At 35.2% G+C, this 10063-nt stretch overlaps 1 protein-coding gene across 2 annotated transcripts in view; it reads left to right on the top strand.

Moving 5' to 3' along the window:
• The window catches only part of LOC107716238 (protein brambleberry), a 28938-nt gene that overhangs the window by 9298 nt on the left and 9577 nt on the right, over nt 1-10063 (top strand). For both annotated transcript variants that reach the window (XM_016522622.1, XM_016522623.1), the window contains exons 3-4: nt 2402-2530; nt 3404-3589. In XM_016522622.1, the coding sequence (XP_016378108.1) occupies nt 2402-2530; nt 3404-3589 (315 nt within the window). The remainder of the gene's footprint in view (nt 1-2401; nt 2531-3403; nt 3590-10063) is intronic.

Consider the following 10063-nt stretch of genomic DNA (forward strand, 5'->3'; position numbering starts at 1 on the left):
TTTTTTTTTTTTTTTTTAACCTGCCTGTCAATATGACCATTCTCTGATGTCAGTTAACTGTGAATATGTTGTTCAATTATTGAAATATTAATTTCCTCAGAGATATTTAATGTAAATATTTTATTTTAAAGAGTTTGTCTGACAATTTTTTTTTTATTAATCCCTGCATTATATGAAAAGAAAAAGAATGGAAAAATAATAAATATGAAAACAACTTTGACAATTAAAACTTTTAAAGAAAGCGAGAGAGAAATGGAAAGAGAGAATTAGGGAGAAATTGTGAATTTATTTCCATTGCATTACTATGTAATCATGTATTCCATAAAAAGTAACTGTAGTGTGATCATGAGCATTTTAAAATGTAATGTACTCTTATTACAAGCAGCACTGACTGTAACTAACAGCAGTGTCCAGTCTGCAAATGAGGTAAAACCAAGGACACATGCTTTTATTAGGCTACTTCCACCTTTAGGAATCTAATGAAAATAATCTAAGAATCAAATAAAGTCCCCATGAAATCAAAATTGAGGTTTTGTGACTTTCTGTATGAATGCATTAGCCTTAAGGTTATATATATAGACTTTTGCTCCAAAGCAAATGTCAAAATCGGCATTTAGAGGATATATGCATTAAACTTACAGTATTTCTCTCAATTTCTCAAACTTACAGTATTTCTACAACCAATATTTATTCTCTACAGAACAATATTTACACATTTTTGTGTGCTGAATAGCACAGTGCACTATCAGTGCTGGGTAGATTACTTATTGTATAAGTATACAATTATATATACAATATACAAGTATACAATTATATTATATTCTATATTACTTATAGTAGTATGTTACTGATTCCAAATTACATGTAATCCATTACATTTTTAGGTGATGTAATCAGACTACTTTTTGATTACTTTTAGATTGCTTTTGACCTAACTCGTTTATCACATTAATTTAAATAGGATAGTCTTGTACCGTGTTGACATTAATACAAAGAGTAAAAGACTATATATTCTATTTGTTGTAATTAACAACATAAAGTGCATTAAACATTTTGTTACACCAGGGTTTCCCAAACTGGGGTTCTTAAATGAACTGCAGGGGGTCCGTGAGTTTAATTAAAAGCTTGTAATTAAATTATAAAAATGGAAATATTTAGTAATTTTAGAATAACATCTATCAAAATTGTGCTTTTTAATGAGTTTGAAAGACAAAAGCCTTTCAAAGCTTATGCAATACATGGTTAAATAACCTACTGATGATAATTCAAATAAAAATTCATGTGTTCATCAGTAAAACACTTCTTAAACCTGAAATGATTTTTGTAAATCCAGTGTTCAAATGCTGTGTATAAATCTGACTAATGACTGATCTCTGTGTGAATCTCCACAAAACTGGAGACTTTCTGAGTGTTTATATGCAGTCGGACATTTTAGAAAGGAACATTCAAAAGATGAAGAAGAGGAATTGGGTAGAATCAATAAATTATTAATAATTTATTACCATTGTGTAAACAATGTAATCCATAAAGTAACTGTAGTCTGATTACGAGTATTTTAAAATGTAAATTAAAGGGATAGTTCACCCAAAAATGAAAATTGTCATTAATTACTCACCCTCATGTCGTTTCAAACCCGTAAGACCTTCGTTCATCTTCGGAACACAAATTAAGATATTTCTGATGGAATCTGAGAGCTGTCTGACCCTGCATAGACAGCAATGCAACTGTAATGTTGTCAGTGGTTCAACCGCAATTATACGAAGCTACGAGAATACTATTTGTGCGCAAAAGGAAAAAAGAAACGACTTTATTCAACAATTCGTCTCCTCCGCATCACCCTGGTGCCATTTTGGAGAATATTCGCTGGACGTAAACGGCGTACGCTGTTCTGTGTCAGCTGCGTCACGCCGGATCTGTTTCCTACGTTGTTTGTGCTTTAATTTGAATGAAAACAACATATCCGCGTGACGCAGCGGACACAGAACAGCACTGTTTACGTCCAGCTGATATTCTCCAAAATGGCACCAGGGTGATGCGGAGGAGACGAATTGTTGAATAAAGTCGTTATTTTTTTTTCCTTTTGCGAACAAAGTTTTCTCGTAGCTTCGTTCTTAGGGGTGTGGAACGACATGAGGGTGAGTAATTAATGACAGAATTTTCATTTTTGGGTGAACTAACCCTTTAATCTAATTACAAGTACTTATTTTTTGGAATCTGATTACGTAATCCATGTAATCAGTTACTATCCAGCTTTGTGCACTATGTAGAGGATAGTGAACGATTTAAAAGTTTTCCTTTGCAAAAAGCTATTGGCCATTTTTATAAAAAGATCAAGTTCATGCAGACTTAAAGCTGTTATTCTGCCCTTAAAGACACATTGCTTGTTGTTGTTTTTTAACAGGTTGTTGCTCAGCTCAAAGCTACTTGCAGTGGCCTGTCAGAGGAGCAGCTGGCCAAACTGGGCGTGGCTTTGTTCAACTGCCAATCAGAGGTGGAGGGCCGCAGGACTTACCCTTGCACTGAAGAAATGGTAGGGTCAATAGCCACAACCTTGCTATTTTATAGGTGCAATATCAGCTAAACCAGTGTTTCTCAACGGGAGTGTACAACCAAAGAAATGACATCAACAACAAAAAAAACTTTATTCTAAATGTTTTTCTGATGCGAGACTTTTATCTTAAAAGACATGCATGAAAGCTGTTGACACTTCTGTCAGATGCAGTGCAAGTAAAGAGTGCCTGAGAAAAACGCGCTGTCCCGATTCAGTATCTGTGGTCAGATGAGATGTTGACAGGTTTAATGTCAGTGTCATTATTCTATCATTATTTTCGTAAATTATGAAATAAAAAGTCTCTCACCTCAGAAAAGCGAACTATCCTGTCCTGCCAGATGTTACACCGTGCTCGTAGTGCGCACACTTCAATAGCCGCGCTGTATATCACTTCATTAAAGCGCAGAAACTACGAACATGCAGCGTGTGAAATAAAAGTACAGTACCGATAAATCACATAACTGGTACTGCGTGTGTTAGCTGCGAAGGTTTTGCATGAAGATATTATATTCAGGAGCAGTTTCCATGTTTCATTAACGGTTCATGTTAGTATTGTATATTCACCATGCTAACTGTTGTTTCCATAACCCAAAAATCCCATGTTATTTTCACTTAGTGTCAATTTGTATGTTTACATGACTGTGGTGGCTCATACCAACTTAACTGTATAAATATAAATGGGTCGCGGCTTGATGACCATGGGAAAACGTGGGTCCCAAGGCCAAACCAGTTGAGAACCACTGAGCTAAACTGTTTGTAAGTGAAACTCGTCACTGTGCAGGTCAACATGAGCAGTTCTAGTTTTCTAGAATTCACTGAGTCTGATTAAACCAAGTTTCTCTCTCCCTGCAGTCTATAAAAGAGTGCACAGCAGACATGGACTCAGACACGTGGAATGCATATCACATTGTCAGCAACCGAGCACGATCCGTGTGTTACGCCACGCGCCAGCAGCACTTCCGCAAGCGAGCCGAGCTAACCGTCAACGCCCTGATCTCCACCGCAACTAGCCAGCTGGATGCCATGAAAGACCTAAAGGTGCTTTATAAAGATCTGTTTCATCTCTATGTTCTTCCTCTTCTTACTGTGCACAATCATGTCATGTTTATTCAAAAGCAGTGGTTCTCATACTTTTTATACCAAGTACCACCTCAGAAAATATTTGGCTCATTACCACCATAATGACCAACATTAAAATACAGTAATGTAGTAGGCCTAGCTATTCAGCTACTAGGGGTGGGGATCACCAGAGGCCTCACGATACGATATTATCATGATACTTGTCACGATACAATAATATCGCAGAATATCGCAATATATTGCAATTTATTACCTTTTTCCAACTTCAAATGATGTCCCTAAAGGAAAACTTTGGCAACATCTAGCTGTTTTTAACTAAAAAGAAACCTTTCTCAGATTGTTTCTCACTTCAGTTTTATTGCTGCAGTGCAAAATGGGATTGTCAAGCAGACAAACTGACCAACACACATGAAAACCTGTCATAAATGTTGTATGCACCTGACAAACTCAACTATTTGTATTACAGTCTAATCTAGTCCACCTTAATTAAATGTAAACAGGTATGCACTGCTGTGCTACTACAGGTATTTTGAACAATGCAACTTGAACTTGTACAAAAAAAAGTTGTGCAGACCCTTCAGCCATTGGGGCATTTTAAAGTAAATTACTGTTACATTTAAAATAAAGCATTTACGTAAAACATATACGTTTACATAAACATCCCATTTAAACGTGGAAGGGCTTTCCTGATAACTTGCCGCCATCTTTATTTCACTAACTCACTGCATGCTGAAGGTGACCCAGCTGACCTCACCAGAAAGAAACTCAACACCACCATCTAGTGGACTGTGAAGACATTGATTTTATTATTCTACCAAATAGTATAATAAAAGATCGATACTTGGCGTCTGTGTATCGATACAGTATTGCCGTGGAAAATATCGCGGTACTATGCTGTATCGATTTTCCCCCCACCCCTATCAGCTACAGCTCTGCACAGTTCAATAATGAGGCGGTTTTATTCCTAATAAGAATATTTATAGTTGTCAGCTACTTTAACATTGTAAATACACTGTTTGAACTGCACTGTGCTTACAGGTAAAAACAAAACAAAAAAAAAACTTAATGATTAAATTAAAATGTGTTGTACCTAAAAGTTAAATAAAAACTGTACTGTACTTAAATGTAAAAAAAACAAAAAAAAACATTAAATTAAAATGTATTGCGTTTTAAAATAATTTAGTGATTCCTCTGCCTACCACTAGAGGGAGCCTGAGTACCACACTTTGAGAACCACTGTTCTAAAGAAAGGTCATTTGGGTGCTTCATCTCATTCTGAAATCTCACATTATGGGTCACACTGGGCCTCATTTACGAAACGAGCTTACGACAGAAAAGTGGGCGTACGGTCGTTTCTATGCAAAACTTGTGACTTATCAATATGGACGTGAGCGATGGCTATACGATCAAATCTCACGTCTGGTCTCAGCTCGTGTACGCAGGTTTTTGAGTTACCTGATCTTAGTAAGTCTGCCAGAGAATTGTATAATGACAGCATTTTGTTCATTTAGGTTATTTTCCTGACTGACAACGGAAGCTCATTAGTCGCGGTGTTAATTTTGACTGCAAATTTTCATTTAGTTTCTGTCATAGTCTTTTGACTAAAATGCCATTTAGTTTGTCATATTTTAGTCATCTGAATTGTTTTTAGTTTTAGTCGACTAAATATCATAAGATTTTAGTTGACTAAATCTACAGTAAATTTAGTCGGCTAAAATCTAATGGGTTTAGTTGCAGTGTAATGCATTTCTCAAAAATTTCCAAACTCATTATATAGGTTTGATATTAAGGTTTTATCATGATAGACACCGATTTTATTCTTCATTCTTTCAAGCAGACATTTATTTCTATAAATAAATTTAGATTAATCTTTAGGGCTACTAAAGTGATTCAGTCAAAAAGCAGTGAGTGATTTTCTGTCTGTCTTTTGTTGCTTGATTAACATCAATGACTCGGACAATAGCAACTAAATTAGGCTGCTGTCCCTTTAAAACCGAATGAATGGATGCAATGTACTGATGCAAGCACGTCCGATATTCTCCCTACGGTTTACATTCACTTAAGATGTAATCGACTGTGTTTACGTGAATGCTCGTCAAAAAAGACAATTCGACATCATTTTGTGTGTAATTCTCCATTCATGCGACGCGAGAGAGTACTCGCACGCTGTGAGATGCGCTTTCTGTGCGTGTGCTTCACTGTCTGTGCTCAGAAAACCGGACCGGACTGAGTTCTCTTGCGTCGTCAGATTTATCCATATTGTCTGCTCTTCTCTTACTCCCACATACTGACATTTTTGAACGTTTTATGAGATGTGCAGCAAGTGTATGTTAGCTTATGTCCCGCTGGATAGATCAATAGGCTATGTTACAGTTCATATGTATGCATTAGGCATGGGCCGATTACCGGTTTCAAGGTATACCACGATTTGAAAATTTCACGGTTTCAAAACCGCTAATATTTTCCGTTATACCGTTCCTGCGGTATGCGCTGTTTTTCATGTCTCCTCAAAGACTGAATGTGTAGGAATCCCTCAGGTTGAGTGCAGTGTAGAGAGTAACACGACCCTCCTCCTCCTGTTGGTGCGAGCGAGCGGTCAGTCACGTGTGAGTAGGATGGCTGAACTAAGGAGCTTTCCCAGGAACTTACGCGATCGGCAACCGGACGTTTTTTGTCTTATTGCAAGCAACTCGTCTCTGTTCTAATCTCGTCTCTGTATAGTTCATATTAAAGCAGTGTTTGCAGCTTTGTTTACAGCGGTATCCAAGGAAACGCTGTATCTGGTGTTCCAGAAGCGCCTCCTGCTGTCAGAGAGAGAATCTGCGTCTCATTCAGAGCTTCTGCTGTTTGTTTCGTTCAGGCATGTAGTATAAATTATATAAATTATATGTATATGAATTATATAACTAAAATTAACTGTAATTACAGATTTAGGTTAAATAAAGATGTCAGTCTTTATTTTTCTTCTTTTTAGGAAACAAATCAGAGAAAAAATAATTCTACTGTTCATAATATTCTGTATGTTGCTCAAAAACAAAATATATTGCGTTCAGCGGATTTATTTTAAATTTTTTTTTACCCAGTCATTTAAAAATAACACATTTTAGAGCTGTAAGGACAATACCGTGATACCGTGATATTTTTGCTTAAGCTTATCATACCGTCAAAATCTCATACCGGCACATGCCTAGTATGCATCTAACCTCCGAACCATGCAGCAGATTCGTTATGAATTAATCTTTTCCAAAATCGTCCCTCCCTAACATTTGTCTCATTTTTATTCATTGACGAAAATGTCAATAGATTTTCGTCATAGTTTTTGTCATTCAAAACGAGTTTTAGTTCGTTATAGTCTCGTTTTCGTCTGTGAAAAAAATGCCGTTGACAAATTCTAACGAAAATTATTCGTCAACGAAATTAACGCGGATTAGTCGATCGTTAAGCAGTAAGATTAGAATGTAATTTTGGTAACACTTTCTATGAAGCACATATTTATAATACATTATAAGGGTATTCTTATAATGAATGCATAATGCATTATAAAAAACCTTATAATATGTTATATCATCTTATAAATAACCATAACAACGATTATAATGCATTATAATGCTTACGCATTTGTGGTTATAACTTTTAAGATTATGATTATTTATAACACACAATGAACACCACATTAAATCTACTTTTACATTTATAATGGACTATATCTTGACATTGTTTGTTTGTTTGTTTAAGATCTGCACAGTATCTTACTACATCTTGTAAGTGGTTAGGTGTGGAGTGCTATTTCAGTGTTCCCTGTGAGGCTAATATTAATTTTGATGAGAGCTAGTTAAAATTTAACCTAACATATACACATTGCCTTTTTTCAGTTGAAATTATTATTTTGATGGTCCCCTTAGTCTATTGACTATAAGCAACTTTGCAGGTACATGTCAACTAACTCTGATTAGAGTATTAGTAGCTTAGGTTAAGATTAAGGTTGGTAGAATGTTGACGGACTTGCAAAGTTAGTTATAGTCAGTTTGTCTGTTGGGGAACCATCAAAATAAAGTGGTGTTAGCATATATTTAGCAGACATACTACTAATACTCCAATGACTGCTAGTTGACATGTAGTTGTAGAGTTACTTACATTTACATTTAGTCATTTAGCAGACATTTGAAAATGTATGCTAATAATGAAAGCAATCAAAATCAACAAAAGAGCAATGATATGCAAGTGCTATAACAAGTCTCAGTTAGCTTAACGCAGCACACGTAATTATATAATAAATAAAAAGAAAACCGATAGAATAGAAAAAGAATAGAGCAAGCTAGTGTTAGAGGCCTTTTTTGCTTTTCTTAATTGTATAATAAATTAAAAGAAAACCAATAGATATAGAATACAAAAAGATTAGAGAAGCTAGTGTTAGTTAGTTTTTTTTTTTAAAGGAAAAAAAGCAGTAAATGAAATGTGCAAGTCTAAAAGGGACAAGTTTTTTTTTTTTTAAGAATAGAATTAGAATAGAGAGTGCTAGTTACTTATCAAAAGCTGTCTAAAGGGTACCATCAAAATAATCAAACTGATATTACAATAAAAATAGTTTATTAGTTAATTTAATAGTTCAAAGCAAAGGTGTCATATTACACATTCATCTGATCTGATATCTGATCTTGTGGATGTTTGAGGAAAAACATTATTATTATTATTATTATTATTATTATAAGTGGTCTTTGATTGCTTCAAGTAAAGTAGCATAAGAAAGATGGCAAGATATGAGACTTAATACATTATAACTAAGAGAAATATAGTCCATTGTAACTTAAGTGGATGCAACAGGTTCACTGTGTTATAAATCATCATACTCTTAAGTAAATATTGTAATACATTAAAACTGTTCTTATGAATGTTTATAAGATGATATAACATTATAAGTTGTTTTTATAATGCATTATGCATTCATTATAATACCTTAAGAATACCCTTATAATGTAATATAAATATGGTCTTCATAGAAAGTGTTACCGTAATTTTTTTTTCACTGCTTTAGATTTATATGCGTGAATAGCAGCATAAACAAGAGACCATGAGGATTCACACATTGTTGCATCACGCACCTGCAGTGCTTCTGTGAACGGAGAAAAACTGAAATTAAATCTATAGAAGGAATAAAATAAATGGGACTAAACTAAATATTTCTCTTAACAAAAGGATAAAAAAAACCTGTGACAACTATAGGCTACGCTTGTTTTTGTGACACTTGTCTTTTCACTTTTACACTTTTTATTTTCTTTATATCTTAATTTGATTTAATCCATCTGATCGCACTGGCGCCTCACACACACACACACACACACACACACACACACACACACACAACATTAGTTCTAGTGTTGCTTGAATTTTCAGCCATTCATCAAAAAACTAAAATGCAGTCAAACCAAACATAAAAGTTACACAGTTTATTTTAAAGGTCCGCTGTGAAATCAGCGTGCAGCGCCCAAACAAACATTTTTATGCATGTGAAGGATTTTACGTGGATATTAGAACATGAGTGAAGTATAAAGCCATATTTAGGTTACATATTTAATGGTTAATAATGGTTTAGCAACCAAATACAAATATGGCAAAAATGGAAACATTTGGATTCTTGTCAAATGAGAGAGGCTCGTGAGCGCAATGCCGTTTCAGTTTTGCTTGACATTTGTGTGCTGTTTATAATAAATGCCACTAGCTTATAGCGTGATTTTTTTTTTTTAAATTTTAACTCCATAGTTTATTATATAATTTTACAGCTGCTTATTTTGTCATTCTTGTTCTGTAATACCGTTAAATGTAAAGGATTTGTTGTAAAGTGAAAGGAACTAAATAGGCTAAATATTTGTTTGTAAGGGTTTCCTTCTATTTAAAGGGGTCATATGATGCTATTTTAAAGATCATTATTGTGTATTTGGTGTAACAGAATATGTTGACATGCTTTAATGTTCAAAAAACACATTATTTTTCAAATACTGTACATTATTGTAGGTCCTCTATGCCCCGCCTCTCTCAAACACTTCGTTTTCTACAAAGCCCCCTCCTTTGACAAGCGCAGTCTGCTCTGATTGGCCAACTGACCCAGTGCATTGTGATTGGCCAAACACCACAAGCACGCGTCGGAAATGTAACGCCCCTTACCATAATCACGAGCTTCAAGCTTTCAAAGTAAATATCAAGACAGTTAATAATGTCGTTAGTTTTACCATCAGTTCAAGCCCGAAAGGGCAACAGAGTCACGTGACAGACACAGTGATGAAGCTGGTATGTGTGCAGTACACAAGCCACGGTTAAGACAGCTGACTCCACTGTGATGTGACCCTCTCTCTCGCTCTCTCTCTCACACACACGCGCGCACACACACACACACACACACACACACACACACACACACACACACACACACACACACAC

This window comes from Sinocyclocheilus rhinocerous, unplaced genomic scaffold, assembly GCF_001515625.1.
Source record: "Sinocyclocheilus rhinocerous isolate Xijiao unplaced genomic scaffold, SAMN03320098_v1.1 scaffold750, whole genome shotgun sequence".
Taxonomy (NCBI): domain Eukaryota; kingdom Metazoa; phylum Chordata; class Actinopteri; order Cypriniformes; family Cyprinidae; genus Sinocyclocheilus; species Sinocyclocheilus rhinocerous.